The following is a 25421-nucleotide window of genomic DNA, read 5'->3' on the forward strand; positions in this document are numbered from 1 at the left end:
CTTCTATATACCACTGAATATTTTATACTTCTATCATATTTCCTCTTGCTTTTCTCCCTTTTAGACCAAATGGCTCTTGTTTGTAGCCTCTGTGGCCCTACACTAGTACACCAAATGTTGGCCTTTTTTTTAACCTAATCTAATTCTTCTCTGTGTGTATTTGAGACAGGCTGACTTAAACATAAGACAATATTTTGGATAAGATTGTCCCATCAATTTTCATGGTGATGATGTGACATTTTCCATATTGCTCTTTATCTCTTAGTACAGCCAGCCGAAAATCAGACAGCTTAAAATCGTAGGGTTATGGGTACATCCTGTCCTCTGCTGCACTAGGCTAGGCAGGACTGAAGGATGGAAGATGATACAGAAAGACTCTTCCACTGAGCAGAGTCAGAGAGGATACTTCCATAGGGCACAGGAGAATCCAGGTACAGCACTACCTGCACACTATGCTCTAAAGATCTGAGAGCTAGGAGAATTGTCTAGCCTTCCAACCAGCCAAGTGTGCATGCTACTGTCAAAAAAGCTGTGAAGTACTTCCCCAGCCCATGATCCTAGTTTGCCTGGTAGAATCCTGCCCTGGCCTACAGAAAGAACTAAACAGCATTTCTGTTCGCCCTCACTGAACTAGCTAGAGGAGGGTTTGGTCTTTAATCATTTTTTTGATTGCTGCTGCACATTAAACGGATGACTTAATTAAACTGTGCAGTTTATTCAGAGGGAATGCAGACAGAACCAAAAATTGACATTTCATCTCATTTTCAAGAATCAATTCAGGGCTAACCTAGTATGATATAAATATTGCTTGTTCTTTTATCTATAAAATATGACTCCAAGACTACAAAGTGTTACTAATGTGGGTAGTCCTATCGGCTTCAATGACCTTACTCAGGTAAGCCCAGCTAGAGTAATAACATGTTTTAAAGTCCTGTAGCAATTTCCAATTCACCAATTGGAAAAGGATTAAAATTCTCTCTGAATCCTCTTTGATGGCCCTTCTGGAAGTAGTTGTTCTTCATCTGAACCAAAAAAAAACCTGTGTGTATTTTTCTTCTGCAATTTTATGTATCTCATAAAACTGGCAATCAGTGTCCCAAAGGTACAAGAATGGATTTCAATTTGCCACCTATAAGTTAGTGGCTGTAAACTAAAATGATAACGATTTCTTTAGAAATAAAATAGAATCCTAGGTAGGTACAGCGCTACCGCCTATTGGCCTGATTCTCCAAACACATACACCTGGGTAACTTTATTCACATGAATATTCCACTAACTTTAGCTGAACATATTTATACCCACTTGTAAGTGTTTTGGGGAAAGAAGCCCAATATTTGTAAAATCAAAGACTGGGTGGATGCAGCAAGAGTTCTGTGTAATTCTTCTTTTAGACACATTTAATGATAAAGTTTGCGGGGGGGGGGGGGGGGAAGATTACCATCAGACTACACAAAAGATGAAACAGCCAAAAGTGCTCACTATCAATGCAATGTATCCAATTTGCCAACTTTACATTAATTGTCTGTTAATTGCCATTGCAGTGTTACTTGTTAGACAGTTAAAACTATTCTAACAGTGTACACCAAATTGAGCTCTGGAGTAAGCAGTTACAGCCCACATTGATATCAGTGAATTTTACCCATTTATACCAGGTATGTTTAGCTCAGTGTCTTCTGAAGCTTTTGATCCAAGGAAAGAATATCTTCCCTTAAAAACTCCAGCCCTGTTTGAAAGTAAACCACATTTTGTTGGGGCAAATTCTGGATGGCCCTTACATGGCTGTACAGTGCTATTGGAATGGGATAAAGGGCTTTCACCCTTATTCCTTGTGTGATTTAATTGTGGGCCAAGCAGAATTGTGTCCCTGCTGTCCAGGGAGCTCCAGAACTTTTCCATTCCTATGTCCCTGTGGACCCTTGATACCCCACAGTGGATGGAGAGGAGACAATGCCAGGGCTTTGACACTACCGTGCACTGATCCAGTGAAGCTGAGTAAGCTGCATCTTCCAGAGGATTATGGCAATGGGTGCACTGCCTCTGCAAACATATAATGCTCTTGGAACTCCTGTCTCCCAAGGAAGAACACCTGCCATTGCTCCCTGGGGAGCAGTGTAATGCCGCATTGCCCTGTATTAAGGTTTGTGGCTAAATGGCACAGACTAGCCCTTTGCCTTTATGGAAAGCATAGGCAACAACTGTGCAAATGACACTTGCTTAACATTTCTTACTTGAACTTATTGATTAAAGAGTTCTCTAATCAAGCCAGTCTAATCAAAGTGAAGAGGCTATTTGCAGTGGTATAACTCCATTCTTCTCCAGTGGAGGTTTTCCTGATCAGGCAACTATGCAATTTGATGAGTAAAGTGAATTCAGTCACCTAAAGTGAACACTGAGCCCCTTAAAGATTTTAATGACACATAGGGGTGACTAGTTAACTTAAAAAACCTAAAACAAAATTCTATAATACAAGCATTTTGTTGTTTGTAATTGCATTTAGGTCCTGATCCAGCTCCCAAGGAAGCTAATTAAAAGGTTGCATTGACTTCAATAGGAGTTGGATCAGGCATTTTAAAAGCCAAACTATTGAGACATTAAACAGAGATAGATAGATATAGATATAATGATACAAATTGTAATGCACGACATATCTGTGTTTCTCAATGACTAGTTCATGGACCAGTGCCAGTCCCTGAGATCTCCCTAAGTTTAGGAAGGCAGCAAGTCTGTCCCTGATATCAAAAAGGCTGAGAAACTCTGAAATCTGGTTTGAATGGGCATTTATTCTAAAATTAAAAGTTTGAAATAGTTTTTTAATTGACCTGCAGTTCAACATTCTGATCTATATTCTACAGTTTGTAGAATATTTATATCGGCACATCGGTCCCTCTAAGTGTCTTACTGTATCTCTGAAAATGAAAACTAATCAGACTAACTGAAATTATACCAATGGAATGCTATGGATGAAGCATTTAAAGTATTGCAATATTCTTTCTTTTCCAATGAGAAATATAGCAATGAAGATACCATTTAATAATCTTGAACCTACCATTTAATAATTCATTAAAAATCTATAGATCCACACAGCAAGAATGCTGTTTAATATGGCATTGCTGGCCCTACTATTGAATATATTAAGTTTGATTGTATTTTAAAATTGACGTGGTCTAGGTGGTTTCTCTTATTGCCAAATGTCACATGGATTTCAAAAATGTTTAGTGTTACCATGTAATGGATTAAATGATAAATTCTGTTTTGAAAGCCATAGTAACACTATTCCCTCCCTTTTAGACACTGCCAGGAGCCATGGGGAACAGAGCAGGATTTTACAGCACATTCAGGCCTCCTTCAAGATTTGGTTTCTGATGAACACACATGCTTTTTGCTGTCAAATGATACCAAAATATTGATAGTTTACATGTTGAGCACATCCTGCCTGTCTACAGTCCCAGCTGATAAAATGTACACTCACTAATGATTCTGTTGGAGATACAAATATTTTTCTGGATCCGAAATTGCATTTTTTGTGGGGAAAGGTTAATATAAATTGCTCTCCATGGTTTCTGACCTTTTAAAGAGCCTGATCTCATCTTACATATATAAGATTTACAAAGGAATGTTTACAAAGAAATTGGGAAATAGTACAAAAAAGAAAGAGAGTTCTCAGAGCAAAAAGGAACAAGACTTAACCCAGGTCGGACAGACAAAGAATCCAAAGTTTTCAAATACTTTGAAAAGCACCGTTAAAAAGATTGCAAAGTGTCCATCTGCTCGCAACTTGTCAACTGAAGAAGAGGAAGGTAATAAAGAATTTTCACTTTCTCCAACATTCAGTTACAGAGTTGCTATTGCCAATGGACTACAAAAGAGTATTTTTGTAACAAAAAATAATAAGGAATTATTTCAAGATATCTCTTCAAATGATAGTTCATATTCTGAGTCATTAAGTGAAGTAAAGGGTAGCAACAGGAAAAAGGAGTATTTATCACATACAATGCCTGTGAGACGCAACAGAAAGAGTTTGAGCAGTCTTGCTCCATCAGATGGGAGCTCTGATGGTGAACGTACTTTGCATACCCTAAAGCTAGGAGCTTTACGAAAACTAAGGAAATGGAAAAAGAGCCAAGAGTGTGTCTCATCGGACTCAGAGCTGAGCACATGGAAGAAAACATGGGGACTAAGAAGCAAGTCGTTAGACAGAACTGGTCGTCACCAGAAATCCAATGCCCTGGAACCAGGCTTTAGTTCAACTGGGTGTATTAGTCAAACACATGATGTTATGGAAATGATTTTTAAAGAACTTCAGGGAATCAGTCAAATTGAAACAGAACTTTCTGAATTAAGAGGTCACGTAAATGCTCTGAAACAATCCATTGATGAAATCTCTAGTAGCGTAGAAGTTGTACAAAGTGAAATTGAACAGTTGCGAACTGGATTTGTACAGTCACGAAGGGAAACTCGAGACATACATGACTACATTAAACAAATAGGCCACCCAGGAAACAAAGCAAGTCTTAGGTTTTTAAACGTGCCTGAAGACAGGTTTGAAAATATTGAAAATGTGGTTTACAGAATTTTAATAGAAAGAATGGGGTTCTCAGAGGCACAAAACATGATTAAAATTGATTTGGCCCATAGATTAGGGCAACAAAGAGACTGTCCCAATGCAAAGCCTAGACCTATACTTGTATACTTCGAAACAGCACAACAGAGAGATTTAATTTTAAAAAAATCTTATAAACTTAAAGGAACCGGCATTGGAATTTCTACAGATATCCTTTCCCATGACATGAGAGAGAGAAAAGAGAGAGGACTTCCTTCCTCTCAGACATATGAAAGTATGGATATGAAACCAGAGCCAAAAACTAAAAAACATGACTGGGTATCACCTGATGACAGTGATAAAGAGCTGGAATCTGATATAAATAGGAATAGTTATGCAAAGATATCAAAATCAGCATTTCAGATAAAAGCGAGCACTGCAAAGGGAAGTGTGAAGTCTCCAAATACCAGAATCCAAAGTAGGACTATTGATGGCAGCACCTTTCCAAATAAACCAAATTATGGTGAACAGTCACCAGAATTTGACAATGTGGATAAGCAATCAAAGACCTACTATTCAGATATGCCACCTGTATGGCATTCACAGAATGATTTTACAACTCCCAAACTTAGCCGTTCGGAGTCGGATTTTTCAAAATTGTGTCAGTCTTACTCTGAGGATTTTTCTGAGAATCAGTATTTTAGTAGAACTAATGGCAGCTCACTATTGTCTTCCTCAGATCAAGAGCTTTGGCAGAGAAGGCAAGATGAAACGTGCAACTGGTACGGTAGCTCACAAGATCAGACTTTTAACCAAGATATGCAGCCTTATCCAGAGCAAAATGAAGCTGAAAACACTGAAACTGTTGACAGTGGTGTAAGTAATGGAATAATGTGTGTATCTGGAGATAGAAGCCATTATAGTGATTCTCAGCTCTCCTTACATGATGATCTTTCACCATGGAAAGACTGGAATCAGTTGGATCAAAGCACAGACTTGGGCCTAGATTCATCCACACAAGAAGCTTTTGCTTATGATATGAGCACCCCTTCAGACCAACAGATAGATTTTGGAAGGTGCCAAAATTCTGACCTCCAGGATGACACTGAAAGCTATGACTTTACCCTTGATGGTAATTCTCCATCATGTCCTGGCCTCGACAGTGAAACACAAAGTCAATGGATCGGCCAATACGATGATTATCAGGAAACAAATTCTAATTCCCTTTATCAAAATCAAAACAGATTGCCCATGATGTATCGAAGTCAAAGTGAACTACCAAGTGATGAATCGGAGGAAGCACCTCCTAAATCATGGCATAGTCGACTAAGTATAGACCTTTCTGACAAGACATTCAGCTTTCCTAAATTTGGATCTACACTTCAGCGTGCTAAATCAGCCCTGGAAGTGGTCTGGAACAAAAGCACACAAAGTTTAAGTGGATATGATGATAGTGGGTCATCTTTTATGGGGAGATTTAGGACTTTATCCCAGTCTACTGCTAATGAATCAAGCACAACCCTCGATTCTGATGTTTATACAGAGCCTTGTTATTACAAAGCAGAGGATGAGCAAGATTTAAGTGAGCCAGGTGGTGACAATGAAACAGATTACGTAGAAGTAATGGAACAAGTTCTTGCTAAACTAGAAAATAGAACTAACACAAATGAAACTGATGAACAGGTTCAGGAGTATGAACTTGAACAGTTTTCATATGAAACTCCATATGCAACACTACAAGAAGATGAATATGACAAGCAGTTTGACCACCTGACCATCGAAGATGGGTTGGAACCTGCAGAAGATATAGCTGCTGAAACAGAAATCAGGGAAGATGAAAATCAAAATGTCCCAGTGATGCCTATTGAAATTACAAAGAAAAAGAGAATACACCCATCATTTAAAGAAGCTGCTTTAAAAGCCTACAAGAAGCAAATGAGTGAGTTGGAAGAGAAGATCCTTGCTGGAGGTACTGATTAAATATTGTCTGGTAAACAAACTTTGCTGTCATAATTAAAGATTACCCTTATTTTCTACATAGGGCCCAATCCTTCTCCCATTGAATTCAATGAAAGAATGCCTGTTGACTTCAGGAGGAACAGTTATTAGACTCTAATAAAATTCATATTTTTCAGTCTTGAAGTGAAATCCTGATCCTACTGAAGTCAATGAGAGTTTTGCAGTTGACTTCAGTGAAGCCAGAATTTCACTCTTAGACTGTATTCTGGAAGAATCAGTTGAATACTTTTTTGTTAGCTTTAATATGCCACATAGATGATTTTAAAACAATTTAAAATTTGTATTGTAAATGAATAGTGGATGAAAAATCAGCATTGTTTAATTGGGTTACACTCTCAATTAAGTTGACTGTATAGTCTGTTTTTAATTAATACATTTTCACACAACTTTACAAGTAGAATAACTAGGAACAACCCAAAGTGTTCTAATATGACAGTATTTTTCCAGCTGGCTTTCATATAGATGATTGGTTTTATGCTCGTCTTGATGAACATGTAGGTTAGATTTCTGAGTAACGTAACTTTCTGTGCTACCTTAATTAGTATATAAATCATTGGTCTGTCCTTAGTTATATGAATACAAGCCCACTGAAATTAGTCCTGAGATAATAAATAAAAGGGGGAAAAGGTATATATGATAGCTTCAGTGTAAATTAAAAATATTGGGCTTGTAACATGCTTAAGTCAAAGAGATTGCACAAACAGACACTACTTGGTCTACTAAATTTTATTTTCCTTATTAATGGTTCCATACTTAGATATCCTTTCAATGGTTATATGATTTAATTACTGTAGTAATCCACAGAAGAGAGTCCATTCTTAATATTCTATATTTTGAGTCTATTAATATACTAGAACATTTGCAATTAATTAGGACCACATAATTACCACGACTAGCAGATGGTAATTGTCACCTTAACTGAATCTTTGCTCAGTTTTTAATAGTTTCTGTGAAAAAATATAATCTGATATTTTCATTTGAAAGATGAAGAATTGTGCCTTCAGCTAAAGAAATTTATTTTGTAGTAATTAGTGCTTCAGAAGCTTTGAATGCTATAAAGTTTTTTGTACTTAGAAAATTATTTTTACAATAAATGCGCAGTCAAATTGAAAGTATGTTGCACAGACGAATAAGGACCATTCAACTAAACTTCATGTTGGATTTAAATGATAACATTTATCATAGGTTGGCATTTTGCAGACATTTCTTCAATACTATGCTAGGAACCAGATACTGTATTTATGGAAAATGGGTCAGCAGTTTGACATACATTTCTCTCTAGGCTTGTTACTAGTAACCAAAACTTAAAGACAGTAAAAATAGTTAGTCATGATGCTTAGAAAATATTATAGAATAGGGACAGGATAAAGGTTAGAAAAGCAGTTGTTAAGTAAGCTACATATAGAGAATATAATAGAATAAAACTCATATTAAAGACCACTTCTAGTAGACACAGTCCAGGTCTTAGAATATATTCACCAACAAATGAGAAGTTAGATGTGTGTTTTTATCTCCTATGATCAGCTTTCTGGAATGTAGAAAAAGTGATCCCTCTCTCACTCCTGCAAGTGAAAGGATGTCCACTGAAGGCATTTAAATAGAATAAATCTACTGAAGGCTTCCTCTTAAACAAAAATCTGGTATTTCTATCATAGGAATCATAGACTATTAGGGTTAGAAGGGACCTCAGGAGGTCATCTAGTCCAACCCCCTGCTCCAAGCAGGACCATCCCCAGATTTTTACCCCACTTCCCTTAATGGCCCCCTCAGGGATTGAACTCACAACCCTGGGTTTAGTAGGCCAATGCTCAAACCCCTGAGCTATCCCTCCCCCCCTGGATTGTAAATTCTTGAACCATTTCTGAAGGTATGTTAAAATCTGAGATGGAATTCTTGTTTTGTGCACCTGGCTATTCGCCAAGGGACCAGTGTATGGGGATAGGAGCACTGAATCCTATTCCCTGGATAGAGGACTGTAGGGCACAGAACACTTACATAGTTATGGCATATGAGGCCATGGGCTGTAGTTTTGGACAGGTCTATTCCATGCACCAGGAGGAAAGCACATGGGAACCAGAAGATCTGTGTAGTTGGCAGACCAGCTGGTGACATTGACTCTACTCCCCTGGCCTGTCCATGACCCCTGTGAGCACAGAGTGAGCCCTCTCAGAGTTTGGCTCTGCATCATGATGTGTGTTACTTCACTGTTTGGCCTGCTGTTCAGTAACATCTGAATGGTTCCACTGTTTAGTCCTTTCCTCACCCACAAAGGGAGGACATGGATTGCACCCATAATTAGTCATTGTTAGTAGTTAGGATGTAGGAGTTCTCAATTCCTGCCCTTTATTGCACCTGGCCATATTTACTAACAAAACATAACTGCCCATAGTGCTTGGTTTTAATGGTTGATGTAATGTTTTATGTTAAATGGGCAGTTTCACTTGGATCTAAGTGTTTACAATATACCCTGGATTTAGGTGTGTCTAGAATGCCCAGTAGTGTTGCAGGAGCCCTGATTTTAAACTTGTAATATATACATAACACTTGGAACTTTTTTATTTGCAAACTTACTTTAAAATTTTGTTCCCTGTGTTTTCCATTTGCTGAGTGACATACTGTACTGTTTCAGCCAAATCTTTCTTGCATTATTTTTCAGTGAGCAGGAAGATGGTGGTACAGTAAAGATTTCATTCCCAGATAAGGGAAAGACATTATTAGAGTATTTCGAATCTATATCTGAAGAAGGATGTCTTTTTAATACCATTTTCCCAAAGAAAGAAAACATTAAACTCCAATTTGTGTTTAAATTACATGGAAGTTTTGAAGTAATTTAAAATAAATATAGGAAACAAAGAACCATATTAAGCTTTATAGCCCTTCACCAGTCTGCCAATTTTCAACCCCCTTTTGTTTTTTACAGGCTGACTCTTGCCTGGCCAAAGAGCATTAAAATTCAGTTAGCTAATTAAGCAGGATAGTTTTGGGTATTATATTTATATTTGCAGTAACCAGTCCTATTTTTTAAAGAAATGTGACTAGTTTAGGGCTGCATTACTTCTGTGAATAGCTTGTTGATCATTTTCCCTGGTAACTGTGATTTATGTCAACTTGTGATTTCTTATTTATGGATAAGAGTTTTGGTCTCAGTTCAGCTGTTTGAAAGAATCTTTACTATAAAGCACACCATTTAAAGATTCCGACAATCTCTTCTTTATGGCCAAACTGATTGATGGATGGCATTCTGGTCAGCCAGAGATACTACTAGATAATATAATAGTATCATTACTCCAAATTGTGCCCACAGCAAAGCTCAGATAAATAGATACATTCTGTTATTTTCACTCCAGTAACTCATGAGTTAAATGTCACCAGGGACCTTTGGTTTTATTCTCTCTTTATAGCGAGGGAGATAACATACACAGTGGCCTCACTGCAGATGTATTTATTTCCACAAGTTCCTGTTGATCTGCTGAAGTGAGCGTAATCAGATGTATGTAAGAGAGGGAAAGTGAATAACACACAGATAATCATGAGATTAAAAGTTTTATAAGCACCTCTTAGGGTGTTTTGTACCACAAACTACAGCATTGTGGTTTGTGAAACCATCCAAACTCTAGATGTGTGTGTGTGTGTGCTGTGTAAGAATAGATGGGTTCCAAGAGCAATAGCAGGAAAATACACTTCAATAGGACAGCTGTTCTCAAACTATGGGTCAGGAACCCAAAGTGGGTCACCAGGACTGGCATTAGACTTTCTGGTGTCCAGGGCCAAAGCCAAAGCTCAAGCCCCACTGCCTGGGGCCAAAGGCTTCAGCCTCGGGTGATAGGTCTCGGGTTTTGGCTTTGGTCTCCATGCCCAGGGCGGTGGGGCTTGGTTGGGCTCAGGCTTCGATCCCCCCTCCTGGAGTCGCGTAGTCATTTATTTTTTATCAGAAGCGGGTCGTGCAATGAAGTTTGAGAACCCCTGCAAAATACTCTGGTATCAGAGATACCTCAGTGCAGTAACTGTAAGGAAATAAGAATGCTTTTTAATAGTGAGTGGCTGTGGATTGTGCCCTTTTTGTCTTATGCTAACTTGAGAGATGGAAGCCATTATTTCCTTGCCTGAGATGCCAGCTCTCCCAGGGATGCCGGAGGCTAGCTTCTGTCCACACTAGACTAACAAACCATGGTGAGAAAAGTTTCATTTGTCTTTTTTAATGACTCAGCCATTCACATGATCAAAAATTCAACTGGCATCCATTTGGGAATTTCATGTCCAGAAATATAGAGACTCAGGGATTGTATTGCCACCTTTACGTATGAAAGAATGTTGCTGCTAAAAAATAAAACACAGCACTTCTGTTTAAGTTAACTCTACCTAGCCCTTGGCTGGTGTCATAAAATTATCACACAGCTACGCTTAAGGAATCCCAAGTTTTTTGGCTGACATTTCTGTGGCTTTAAAATGATATACGTTTTGATCTGCTTTAGATGGGTTTTGGGTGAAAATCACACCTGGGCAGAGGGCCAGCACAAGTACTATGCACCACTTAAGGTCTGTTTTGAAGGCTTAAGGGGAAGTAAAGCTGTGCATAGATCTTGAGCTGGCCCCTGACACTGGGGTGATGTAATGACATTTGTTTTTTAAAAAATCCTCTTAGAGATGCTTTTTCTGCACAAAGCCTAACAGCAATTTTCATCTCTCCAATCAGGAAGACTCTACGTAAAAAAATCCACTGTTAATAATAGGTTGTATGTTGTCTTGGTGTTATTCTGAAAGAATAGCCTGGACAGAGGAAAGACTTTAGAAAATAGATGTTAATAATGATACTGAGCAAGAAAATTTTAGCTGTTGTGCCTCAAAATCTGAAAGTAAAATGTTCACTGGAACAAGGTTTTACTTGTACTGTACCATATACCTAAGGGATTTTGGCCTGGAGTGATTGAAGATATAGTGATAGTCTGATATTATCCTTTGGTATCCTGATCAAACCCTATGGATTTAAGATTGTCTACACTTAAGTTTGGTCCTTTAACTATGCTAGCATAGGTAAAGTGGTGCTCACACACGGACCAACTGTGAAAACAGTTATACTGATATAACTGTTGGGAATCCAAATAAACTATACCAGCATAAAACACCTTTATAATGATGTAGTATTGTGTAGACAAATTTATATCAGCAAATAAATCACATCCCCTACCCAACATGATTACCCTGGTAAAACTTTTAATACATGGACCAGCCCTGAAGTCCAACTACAGCACTTGCAAGTTGCTGTATTAGGGCTGCTGAAACTGAAGGAGAAGATCAAGCCAAGTGCTTTCTGGTGGAGGAGGTTAACACTTTGTGGCTGATAAACAGTTATGCAAATGTGTGTCCACCTTGTCACATCTTCTTCTCTTTCTGATAGGTTTCTTTTTAGGGAGCAATCACAGTTGGCCTATGTGCTAAAAGTCAGTGAGCATTTCTGGAAAGTTCTCTTCCCCCATTTCATTAAAAAAAAAGATATCTGCATTAACAGCAGAATGGCCACTTGTAAAATATCCTGAGTGTCATCTGTGATTTCTGAATTTTAAAAAAATAGTCTTAGAATTTTAAATTTAAATTGTCTCAGGTGCTTGAGGGATACAGAGAGACAGCATGATAACGAGCCACTAATGGATCATTTTAAGAGAGTCAAATCCTAGAGTTCCTTCCACAAGACGTAGCTCTCTGATGGTTGAGTTTTTTGTGAATATGGGGAGAAACTGTAAATTTTAAACTTTTAAATTCTCTGTGGGACTAATCCCCAAAACTCAGGGCAGGACCCCAAATGAGAAGTGGTCAAAGGTGGCTTTATGCTATCCTGATATCTCTCGACTCCTTTGATCCTGGGCCCTGGGGCAGGCTGGTGGCCAGTTTGGCTCCCAAAGCAGGTTAGAGCAGCCTCAAGACTCTACTAACTTGTATCTTCCGGCAGTGGTTATCTCAGCACCATGAATGAGCAGAATGAAGCAGTTCTCCAGCAATACTACCACCTCCAGCCATAGTTCAATACACCCGCAATGTTGGGGATGTATAGAACAGGGGAATCCCTGAGTAGCTGGTTCCATCAAACAGGAGGGCAACATCTAGTGCAATGTTGAACATAAATCTAATAATCTGACTATTCAATTGAGTTTATATTTATTTTCATGTTAAATGTATACATGGTAATATAAAATTAAGTGGAAAAGATTTGTCTCCATTTAATTGTAAGGAAGTATGTCCTGTCTGTTTAGCAAAGTCTATTAACTTTATCTAAGATTTTATTAGTTTGCATTTTTATAACATAAGCATCATTCAACCAAATTCTGTTCAGCCCAGTCTTTACAACAATGATAGTATTCATCTAATTATTGGCATTTAAAATACTTTGAAATGAGGAATAAAGTTTTGTTTTGTTTTGTTTTTAAAAAGAGTAGTCCTGCAAAGTTCAGTGTCCTTTCAGTAGAAACATTTAAAAATATATTTACCAGAGCTGAAAGAACACCTGCGCATGAATGTCAGTTTCAAGGACATATTTATAAATTGCACTGTGCTGTTCTATGGAAATGAGCACAAATTAATATTTTATCACCAAGCTAAAAGACAATTTCTGTTTTTAGTTCCAAAATATTTAAGCATTTTCCTTAGATCCCTGTATTTTAGAAATGAAAAATACTGCATAATTTTAATGTAATGACTTTGGGATAAAAGGGATCCACACTGCTATTTCTTGGTGTGGAAATTAAATTATCTGAATTACTAGAAGTATGGAGAGCATGTTTAATCCACCAGGAAAATAAAGACCCAGACATGAAACATTTTAATGACCGGAAAAACATAAATTGGTAAATAACTCATAGTATAGACTGTCCCTCTTGTTTTCTTTCTGTGATCTATTGAAAGAAGCCCAATATTACAAACCTTTGCTAGACTCAGTAGAATTTTTTGTTTGATTCTCGTGCTTCATTCACACTGCCTTTTGAGTGCCATATGTTCTTTGTGCTCAGTTCTGTAGATTGTCTATTGACCAAATTTTCATTGATTTCAATGGGACTTCCGCACATAGTGAAGCTAAAGAATTAGGCCCTGTGATAGAAGAACATATCTGCGCCAACCCTAGGTCCTTACTCAAGCAAAACTTGAATAAAGATTATAGACTTTGGCTCTAAAATCTGTAGAGTATTCATTAGATAACTTGGTGGTGCAGAACTCCTGTGAGAGCTACAAACACAATGTGGGGGACTAGAACAAGGCCCTACCTTTCTGCATTTCTCCTGGTGTCAGAGACTCCCATGTCTACCTCCTGGCCAAGCTGCTGCCTGATCCAACAGCTAGCAATGTCTCTCTAGAGGAGCTGGCCCACAAGAGGTAGCATAGTTGGGGTCTTCTGCCCTATGTAGTGCTGGAGGCTTCTGAGGTCTGGAGACCCGGTCATATTCTTTGTCCTGGTCCTTTTGTTGTGTGAACAAACAGCTATGGGGTGTAACCACTAACCAAGACCAAACAACACTATGCCAGGTTCCAATGGTGTCACAGAGATCCGGAGACTTTACATTCCCTTGATGCAGCTATTGATGCTGATGGTGCAATTTCTGGTTCCACTCTGGAAGAAGTTCTCCATCAGCCACATGGCTGGTGGGAGGGAAATGACTGAGGCTTTGTGCTGTCCTGCTGGTAACCACATTTGGGCTCAGGAAGCCTTGCTAGGCCAATCTTCACTCTCCTTGAAGGGAAATGTAGCTGTAACTTAGGTTAACGTTTCTTTATAACTTAATGATCTTAAACACCATTTCTACTTTTTCCAGTTAAACATCTAGAATTTTTCCTCTCTTTATTTTTTGTCTTATGCAAATTAAAAGGTGAATAGTTTGATTTGCAAAATGGAGAGAGGCAGCTTTCTGGGTGAGAGGGTTTATTTTTTACTATGATCCAACAAATTACAATTTCCTCTTCCGTATCTGACCTACTGTACAGTATGTAGAGAACAGTCCCCGTGTTACACATTCATCTTACAAGAACGGCAGAAGGAACATGGAGAGGAGACTGTACCAATAAGGTTTGGGCAAAAGTTAAAGCAATTCTTGAGGAGTGGTTTCATGTTCAAACTAAGGCTGGTTTTAAGTCCTAAAGCTTGCATCCTGAACTGATCTTTCCACATTTAGGGAGGGGATTCTGATCTAAGATGAAATCCTGGCTCCAGTAAAGTCAATTGGCAAAGTTCCCAGTGACTTTCATAGGGACAGGATTTCACCCCTCATGTTCTGGAGCAAGTTTGTCTCTATTCCAAACCATACAAGAGTTTTGAAAACCAAGACAAAAATATAAAGAGAAAAAGGGAGAATTAACCATAAAGTATAAAAATGTGAAACCTCTTATTTCCTCTCTTTCCTGGCACCATGCTATAGTGTTTAGAGGACATGACCAGGACCCAGAAACTTCTGAATTATATTCTGCCAGTTACCAGCTCTGTTGCCTCAGCAAATTACTTTGGTCCATATTTTCAAAAGTGTCTTCTAAGTGTGGGTGCCATTTTCAAGAGTTGCTGAGAACCTCCAGCTCCCATGAAGTTTAAAGTGAGCTCTGTCTTGGAAAATTAGGTATTGAAAGTTGGGCATCCAAAAATTAAGGTATACAGAATCAAAGGCCACTTTTGAAAATGTTTGCCTTACCCTTTCAGTGCCTCCTTTTCCCCTTTCTGTAAAGTGAGGATACAGCTACTACAAGGGATTAATTACTTAGCATTTTACAGATAACTGAAATTGTGAAGTGCTGCATATACGCTTACTAGTATTTGTGTGGTTTCTTTTCCATCCCCACCTCCTCCTAGAAGCGAATGTGGAAGTAGATGTGTTACCAAAGGGAGTTATATAGAGGCAGTGCTTTCCCTGAAAAGATCTTGCTTTCACCTGCAGGCAGGAAACTGCTGCATTTTCCCTTTATAATGTCTCTGCAGTTGAAGCCTTACAGTTTGCTAATCTTTCATGTGAGTGAGCCTAAATTCCCTGGAGGTGGGAACAGAAGTATACATTAATTCTATGTAATATATGGTTTAATCCCTCACCCGCTGACTTTGGCAATCATATTGTATCCTATTCTGCAACCATTACTCACTACTTTTCTTGGCTCATTTAGCACAAGAAGGAGGGAAAGGAATTAATGCCTCTCAAGAGGCCTCTAGGCAGTGTTGATTCTGGAAGTGCTGATTGGGAGCCGTGACAGGCCGGTTGGCTGGCTTGACCTTTTATTATTAAAAACAAGCAACCCCCCCAAATGCTAAACACTTGCTTTAAAAACAGTGAAAAAGGGTGGAAAGAAAAGCAAGATTTCAGCTGTCTCTTATCTCAGAAATATGCTTTATAGATAAGACACCTGTGTGAAAGTCCTTGTACTGCAGTATGAAGAACTGTCATCTCTGTGTGTGTGAGAACTGAGAAATGAAGAATATCTTAAGGTCTTGTATTATATACAGTGATTGCATCACTTCCGTATAGAGTATTCTGCAGTCAGATTGATTGTATATGCACCCCCTCAAGTAGGCATGTTCTATACTGCCCTTAAAACACACCTTTTTGCATGACAGCATTCTGCCAGCTCATAGCTCACATTCACTCAACACATCACACACATTTTACCCCCAGTTATTCCTTACGTGTCCTCTAATAACTTCTAATGAGCACAGTTCAACCAAACAGTGCACAGTATTGGACTTGGCTTATAGAGGTACCTATGGGACAAAAGTTGGAGTGAGGAGAAGTATCTTTATTCAAGGATGGCAATTGATTTGCTCCCATCAGTGCCATCTTGTTGGCTGTATCTTTTTTTACACATAATTATTTTTCCTAAATAATGCACTAACAGGAATTAGTATGATGGATAATAAAATCTATAAGAGCTTCACACTGTGAATATTCAGTAATATGTGATATATTTTATTTAGGTGACTATAGACTCAGTAACATAACTTCCTAATAAACATGCCTGTAAAGTATAGTATGAGCAGGAGATATAGTATATGAGTAGGCATCATTTCATACTAGAAATCTGAATGGGGAACAGCACAATAGTGAGACTCTTCAGTACTCTGTGACAGAGGAATCATATCATAGAAATCAACCATAGTGTGGTGCAGACAAAAACAATGCACAGTCAGAAGAATATCAAAAAAAGCTTGGTTTGTTTTGTATGTATTTGGTATACTTACAGCTACAGTTGTAAGTCAGATGCCATGCACTTGAGTTGGGAGGATGATGACTTTACCCTTTCTGACAACCATCTGTCTCGCTAGTCATAAATGACTGGGGCTCCTGAATATTAAAAAATTATAATAACATGGGACTGCCTCTGCTTCTTCTAGGCAAGCTCATCTCTTCAACTGTCCCATTGATGGCTTTGCCACTGTTCTGTTGTATTGTAATGGCAGGTTATTTCTAATTGGGAATTCTTTCCTTACCCTTAGGTCACGACACTCAGTATCATATGTGGTTGCCTGCTGCGGTGTGTGGCTTTTTACTTGTGTGGTTTTAACTCTAGAACTACTTGTACTTAATGTTCCTGAGATAGTTCTGAAGCTGTTTGCTATTAACCTAACAATGCTAGCTGTAATTGCCTGTTTGTTTGTTTTGAGATTGTTTGTTTGCCTTCTGTTCATAGCTGTTGAATTTCCTCTGGAACATGTTGTTTTTTTTATTTCTGAAAGTTCCCCTACCTATCGAGTTCCTGTAATTCTATCTGCAGTTTGGTCCTGAAGTCTCAATTTGGTGCTGACTCCGGTGAAACTCCAATTGACCGAGCCTATTTTTAATTGCTCTTCCTAGAGCTACTTTGGATTATGAGTGTCCATTGATGTTCTCTATGAGCAGTGTTTAGCAGGTCAGACTGTAGTGTATGCCAGTGGAGCTGGAGTTAGTATTATGTTGATTAGCATAGATGATGAAGTTGTGCATGAATAATCAAATGCAGGTGTAGGCCTGCTGTTGTGCAACACAGGAGTTTTGAAGCAGGCAAGTTGTTTCTATGACTTAGGGAGCCTTCTGAAGAAGGGGATTTGAGTTACTCACTGGTAAATAGTCCAGAAGAAAACTTCTCGGTTATTGAAAGTCCTGTAGTTTTTCCTAGTTTTGAGCGAATAAGCAACTGGATTCAAATTCTAGCTCACGCAACAACAATAGAATTACTAACGTACATCCAATCTTACTCTTTTACCACCCACCAACCTTTACTGAGTTTGGTGGAGTTAAAAAGGTATAACTGGGAGCAATTTTTTTGTGCAGAATCTATATTACCATTTGATGTGCATGAGCCTAAATGACCACAGCTTGACATTGTATCCCAGACTGAGTTGTCTGCACTGCACTTGAGTGGGGGAAAACATACTTTTTACTTGTAAACTGGATATGTTTAGTGTGGAGACACTGAGACAATACATATGCCACTTCTGCCAAATCACTTTTCAGCAGAGAATCACACTTTAAATTGTAACAGTGTTGAAACAGAAACGTTGAATTGTGCCTTCTACCATTTACTGAAGTGCGTACCCCATTTTTAAAATTCTCATTGATATTAATCATATTAACCCTTCAAGTACCATCATGAACTTAGAAGTGTTAGTAGACTCTGCTCCGAGCTCTCGGTTATGTAAACTTCAAAAGGTGTAGAGGTTTGATTCATATATGTTTATCATGACATCTTAGGTGTAGAAATAGGTCTAAAAATCAAACAAGAGCAAGTGGGTTTACAATTCTGATTGTATCAGAAATAATATAAAAATGTCCTATGTGCTTCCAGACAAACCCAAAACATTAGGATATGTAAATGTACATTTTTACCTCAGGAAAGGTTTCAGATTCAATTCAAATAATGGACAAAGGTTTTGATTGTTCATTTCCCCTGTTTCTATTCCATGATGAATTAGTCTCTGCAACATGTTTTACCATTTTAGGGCCAGATTCTGCAAGGCACATCCCTGCTGCTGCACAGAGCCTGATTGAAGACAATTAGGTTTGACAATGGTCCAAACTTGCACCCCTAGAGATTCATTGGCAGGCTGTAGTCCTTACATCATCGCTGGCATTAAAATGTTTTTATCAGGGGAAAATTGCCATTTTATTACAGGTATTGAGAGAAAGAGAGAGAGATTACGCTTAGTACAGGGCATATCTCTAACACTGCACAATGTTAATTTCTTTTTTTATGGCAAAAATGAACATTTCAACTACAACCACTGTAACTAATGCAATGTCTAATGATCCAGTTGTTAGGTATCTTAGATACAAACTTAAATATATTTATTCTGCTATTAATGACACAAAGAGCATCCTGTCTAAGCAAACAAGAAATAGGTTTACACATTAAAATACAGTACTAGGTATTGGTTAATGTGGATTAACAATTTAAATATGAAGAAATAATTCTGACACCTCATTTTTGCAACCAAATCATAGTGATATATAATTGTTTCAATTAGAGTTGAATGTTAATAATGTCTGATTATTATTGATCATGCAAAGAGTAAAATATGACCTGCAACTCATCATACTGTTTAAGTATCAGCATTGTATTTGGTGTAATGTAGTGGTAAATTGATAGAAAACATCTAGATATAATAAAAACATTTTAACTCTTGGATAGAGCTTTATGGGCCACATACTGCTGTCACTTACATTGATCTGAAACTAGAGTAGCTGATGTCAATGGAGTTACTCCAGATCTCTTCAGAGCATTCACAAGCAGACAAGGACAAACAGAGCTGCAGACAAAGTCAGATGCAGAGCTCAGGAATTTACAATCCATAAGATCACATTATTAGAAAGGAAAACAGAGCTGTAGGGAACATGCGTGACACCATCTTCTATTGTGCAGTGCAGAGGATATGGCTAAAATAAAAGGGCAATAGTATTCCAGTGAACAGGCATGAGACTGCTCATGAAATACTTGACAATGACCAGTTGCACCTTAAGCGAGGAAGCCATTGCCTGACTTGCTAGGGGAAAGGGTATATCACTTTAACATGGGAGGGAGGAGAGAGAGGCACAGCTAGGGTGACCAGACAGCAAATGTGAAAAATCAGGACGGGAGTGGGGGGTAATAGGAGCCTATATAAGAAAAAGACCCAAAAATTGGGACTAACCCTATAAAATCAGGACATCTGGTCACTCTAGGCACAGCTGCTGCTGCAAAAGCAGAGCAGGTCATCGTAGGATACTGACTCATCCTGCTGAGACCAGAAGGGCAAGAAGCTGATAAAGGGCAAGCCCGATGGGAGAAGCTTCCTCTTCTGCTGAACCAGGTGGAGTAGCATCCACCTGCCCACGCTTGGAAGTGGCACAATACCAGAGTTTATCTGGACTGGCTGTGGGCATTGCACGGGCTGCTCCTTTCTCAGGGGTCTGGGTAGGAATTTTGGCCAAGGTGGAGAGGGTTTTTTTTTCACCTTCCCCACGGTGGGAATGGGTGTATGTCATTGTTAGGGTTCATAGGGAAAAGAGTTAGACTATGATGTCACAACTCATTATATAAGTGTGAGGCGAGTGTTCAGTGCAGGTATTCCATAGGGAGGAGATAGTGATCAGAAAATGTCTTGGTAATGGACTTAAAGGACATGCTTGTTAAAGGAGTGGAACAGGGGTTCCTATGACTAACCCCCCTTCTGTATAGCCCACCTTAACCCTCATTTGAGGTGGGGGATGGTAAGGTCCCAGCAGCGGGCTGACAAGGGACCAGGATAGAAGAAGGGGGTGCTGACATGGATTTACCTGCATTTGACTCTTTTATCTGCCAGTTTATCCCAGACATCTGAGAAAGTTGCAGCTTAATTAAACCATATTCAGTGTCTCCTGTCTTGGTATCGCTGGATTAAGTCTACTAGCCACTTCTGTACAAATTCATCCTTTGCTCAGAGTGGCTATATTTTGAGTTGGATTTTTAATGATGATTTTCAACTTTTTGTGTTGATTTCATTGCATAATTCCTACCTGCTTATTGATAGCTGGTTTATGAATAGATTCAATAAATAAACAATTCAATGCAAAAATATTAAAAAGAGCTAGACTTGCATCTTGTGCATCTGCAGGTACTGTAGTAATACTTAAAACAAGAGCAGCTTCAACATTACTTTGTTGGGGGCAATAGTTCTTGAATTATCAGTCTCATTTCCCATTTGTTAGTTAATGAGTCCTAATTTCACTTTTCTCAAATATCATACATGTCAACAATGACAGGGGTTGGGGCTATTTTTCTATTTCGCTTAAAAAGAAAATGATTGGACCTTGTTAGCCTTTAGCCTAAGGACTTGTCTACATGAAAACTTCATGCACAGCAATCCTGGGTGTAAATCTCCAGCACAGTAGCTTGCTGTATGCTAAGTCACTGTGTGGAGCCTGCTACCTTGCACTAAAAGTTCTCTAGTGCAGGTAAGTCAAAGGGCACTACAAAACTTAGTGTGCGGTAGCAGGATCTGCATGATGAATTAGAGCATAGCAAGCTTACTGTGCTGGGGATTTACCCTCTGGTTTCCTGCCCTCTGTCTCCATATGGACAAGCCCAGACATAAATAATAAGACCTTTCAGGAGTTTCACTGAAACACTATCACAGTATGAGCAATACGTTTAAATTGTCATGATCTAAATGCTCAAATGCCTGTGATTTTGCTCAATAAAAGTATTTGAGTTGTAATGAGTTGAGCTTTTTAGTTTAAACTGCCCACAAAATCACTTTAACGGTTGATCATTTTCTGGTTGGCTCTCACACTGAAAAGAAAAGAAGGCATGGCAGCTGTTATTTACAAATCTGTGTAATAAAACACACCCCTGCCTTTTTCAGAAGCACATGCTGCCACAAATTCCTGAGGGAATGAAATGTTTTGTATCTCAGACATGCCCTTGTAATCCTTTTGATTTTTATGTATCCTAGGTTTACCAAGCCTGCAACCATTTCACAATGTATTTTCTCTACAAATACTTAATGACACCAATTCACCTCCTTCCACTGATTATACATCAGTGTCACTCCCTTGACTTCAGTAGTGCTACTCCTGGAAGATGGAGCCCAGTGCTTCTGTTGTTTAGTTGTGTGGTGATCCTTTCTGTATGAAAGAATGGGAAGAACCGTTTATCAATACTGCACGTTCTATGTGCAAAAAGCTTTTTCTCCCCTTGTAAGAGGACAGAACGTGGGCCTAAGGCAGAATTCAGCCTGACTGGTGCAGGGAAATGTAGATTTCACTTCCCGCACCAGCAAAGCTTACTGCAGTCTGCGATGGATTCAACCCTAGTAGTGTTTCTGCTGCCACCCTCTTCTAGGTGTTATGCTAGATAGGAAAGGTTTTACTTGCACTTGGGCTCCATAGGAACTTTAGTAGCAGAGAATATTCAGAGGGATTGGTGAATCAGCTCACATCCAACCAGCGAGGCCATATTAGCTCCCTGGTTAGTACTACCCGCTGCTGGCCTCTCTAGAATACAGCAGGTTGAGGGTGCCCTATGTTCCCACCTTATTCCCCTCCCCATATTCCCATGCCCTTCCACCGAAGTCCCTAAATGTCTACCAGTACATGCCAGGATTGAGTATAACCCATAGAGATGAAGTAGGGACTACCAGCAATATATCTATCCTCCACACGTGCATGAATGTGGGACTGCCTTGGACCTAGAAGGGAATAGTAGTCTCTTATGTGTTCCCTTTCATGAATGATCATTAATTTGTTGGATGCTGATTACTGGTTGCTGCTGTTTTTATTTCTGTGCCTCAAGACGTCACACAATAATCACCCTTTTCCTGCGCCTGTGTGGCCACTGTGCAACTTTATCATTTCATAGTGCTTTGAGATATGAATAAATAATTCTTAAAATGTGCAATGTACAGGTTCAGTATCATTCTGCCTGACCAACAGCTACTTAGCCAGCAAGGCCCCAAACAAAAGGCAAAAGAAAACCCAGTCTTTCTCAGGAACAGTTATTTTACAGAGCACTAGAATTGGAGAGACACTAGTGTTGTGCCCAAGTTTGGCAGTGAAGGGGTCATAGTAGACATTTTCCTAATAATTCCTTTTGAGGGAGATATTGAAAAGCACTTGGAAGTATTTAGGAGCACAAGAACCATTGCAAGTCAATGGGACTTGTGCTTTTAAATTCCGTAGGCAAAAATGTTCCTCCTTTATTTTGATTTAAAATATCAAATGTCCATGTTGGACAAAATTCTACTTTCATTTACACCCCTGCAACCTCCTAGTCTGACCCTCAATGTGTATGCTACTAATTTTTCTACCTCATTGCTAGTGAACTGCTAGCAGCAATTTTTCCATTTCTCCTGTCAACAAAGCTTTATTTAAGTTTGACCTTTTCTGTATCAGACAAGCATCACTCATCTCTTGTGATGTACTAGCTTTAATATTAGCTTTCAAGCACTACACTATATCTTCCGAGAGTCTGCTCTAGGCAATAGAACATCCTTTAGGCTTATCTGCCTTAATATTCTGCACTGTAGTGATAATTTTAGCTTCTGGGTACAACATCTATTATTTCTGCATGGCTTAATTGTATTATTGTTTTGGACAGGCAATCTATTTCCTTAATTTGGTGCCTTTATTTGGACTTACTTGTTACCACTTTATTTCCTCTACTTAGCAATTATATACTATTGTAATTAGGGAATTGTTAAAATCAAACTACCCAGTGCTCATGACCATAGATACCTTCAAACACCCACAAATTATGCTACTTTTGAACAGCTATGCTGTGATACAATTCCTGCAAATTCCATCTCCAAAAGGGTTTGTGTCAAGGAACGACATGATTGGTGTTGGTTAATAGTTCTTGCAACACCCTTGCAGAATTATCGTGTCCAAAAATAGTATATTGAGAGAGAAATTGAGGGATCCTTAAATCACTGTGCAATTCTGGTATTGGTTTGTACCGTGAGATAGAATTGTATGCTGCCTACAAGTGTTGGGAAATAAACAGTGTCGAAAGATTTTTAGCATCTGTTTGCTTGTTGCTGGAAGTTTTCCAAACTTCTTTGGCTGAAGTATCTCTGGTGACATATGGGGCTATAATCCCATCAACATATCATAAATCATGAGAGCAAACCTCCCTCTTCCACTTCAGTAGCCCCTTCTCGGCTGGCTTACCTTCTGCTATGGAGGTATGTGCTTTTCCAGCACTCCTCTCCTCTTCCAAGCTTGTTGTTTGAGAGTGGGAGAGTAGCAATCGGTTGGCCACACTGCATCTTGTACGTCATGAATGGCAAATGGTAATATTATTATTAGAAAGCAGTGGGGTGGAATGTTCATTTGCTAACAGTGAAAAAAGGTTGTTGTCCTCCACAGCAGGTCTCAAATGTGCTCAATTTTCAAATAGACTTTGGACCATGATTAAGTTCTTTTAATAAATGTTCATTGTGATGTTTGTTTAGCGACGTTTTGTACAGCCAAATTGATCCTTGCACAGGATACAACTGATTGCCATAAGCGAGGCTGGGATTAATATTCTCTCATTGTATAATCGATAATTGAGTTTAGGCAAGGCTGCTTTTCTTCGGACCATCTCACAGGGATCATCTGGCAGAGTGAATGTTACAAAGCCCTTTGATAAGGTTGCTTTTGCCTACACGCCCAATCCTGGGTTTCTCAATAATGCACCCAAAACACCCATTGCAGTCAGTGTGAATGGGATTCACAAAGGTATTTAGGCACTTAACTCCCATTATGGGTGCACAAGGAATGCAGTAACTGGCTTATGTGCATGATCTCTTTCCAGGCACTAGCTTGGGAACCAGGTGAAAAGGAGCAGATGGACTGAAGGAAAAAGATTTCACAACTAATCAGGAATATGCCAAAATACAGTCCATATAATGCTGAGTCTTTCTGCCATGAGTTTATATGCTGCACATCTTTAAACAAGGGATGCAGAATATTTTTGTTTCTATCATTTGCACCACAATTAATATTTTTACACAAATATGATGAGCTTCTTTCCAGGATGCCTTAATTCTGCAGCATGCTACTAGTAGGCAAAGTGGGTCAGCAGGTTTCATAGTTACAATTTGTAATTGTAATTATGCTTCAGCTATCTTTCAGGAAACCTTGATTATCATGTCTTAATGCTGTGACATGTTTCCTAAAGCTTTTATATTGTAGCATCATTAACTTAAACTCATTTTCTCTGAAGGATCTTTTATTTACAGAATGACATGTGATTCTGGTTTGTTTGTGTGTCCCCTGCTTTAGTCAGTGACTTAGTATTCTTCTGTTCTTTCTGTTTTAATTAAATTATATTATAATTAGGCAGACTTGGACAAGAGAAACATTGTAACAACTGAGATGCCTGTGAATCATTTTAAAATGCTCCCCCCTTACTAATTATCTAATTAAATATAATGGAGTTTGAGATGATCAGGCAGTTTGACAGGAGTGTAAAAGGAAAAAAAATATTGCCCCTACTACTTGACTTATGTATGTAGATAGGGAGTAGGGGTGAGAAGGAGATGGACAGTTATTTGCACCAAAGGCATAGATATGGAATGTCTGGGGCTGGAATACACACAGCTATGTAGGAATATCTCTGCACAAATTTACCCTCGAAGTATGTTAAGACATTGCTCATGGTATCTGAGATATGGCATTTGTTGTCGAATACTTACATTGGTTTATAGAAAAAAATATGTATTTAATGCACTTAGGGCTGTCACAGATTTCCATATTTTTATTTAAAAATACATCTGGATTATTAAAACATTCCGTATGAAGCTGTGTGTGTGTGTGTGTGTGTGTGTGTGTGTGTGTACACCTACATATGTCATTTGTGATTGTACAGTTTTGTTTTACTGCCTCATCTAGGAAAAAAGAATGTGCCTCTTTTGTATCTGCTTCAGGTTGAA

The 25421-nt window shown here is 38.7% G+C and overlaps 2 protein-coding genes across 3 annotated transcripts in view; both read left to right on the forward strand.

Moving 5' to 3' along the window:
* The window catches only part of LOC115658899 (protein unc-13 homolog A-like), a 151454-nt gene extending 148080 nt beyond the window's left edge, over nucleotides 1–3374 (forward strand). Inside the window, exon 8 of the mRNA XM_030578420.1 lies at nucleotides 3289–3374. Coding sequence (XP_030434280.1) covers nucleotides 3289–3363 — 75 coding nt within the window. The 3' untranslated portion in view covers nucleotides 3364–3374. The remainder of the gene's footprint in view (nucleotides 1–3288) is intronic.
* A 176-nt stretch (nucleotides 3375–3550) lies between these two features.
* UNC13C (unc-13 homolog C) overlaps nucleotides 3551–25421 on the forward strand; it is a 391633-nt gene continuing 369762 nt past the window's right edge. The window contains exon 1 of one of the 2 annotated variants that reach the window (XM_030578419.1): nucleotides 3551–6509. In XM_030578419.1, the coding sequence (XP_030434279.1) occupies nucleotides 3554–6509 (2956 nt within the window). In that variant the 5' untranslated portion in view covers nucleotides 3551–3553. The remainder of the gene's footprint in view (nucleotides 6510–25421) is intronic. The other variant, XM_030578418.1, reaches the window with a different exon arrangement.

The sequence above is a fragment of the Gopherus evgoodei genome, chromosome 10 (genome assembly GCF_007399415.2).
Source record: "Gopherus evgoodei ecotype Sinaloan lineage chromosome 10, rGopEvg1_v1.p, whole genome shotgun sequence".
NCBI classification, from domain to species: Eukaryota; Metazoa; Chordata; order Testudines; family Testudinidae; genus Gopherus; species Gopherus evgoodei.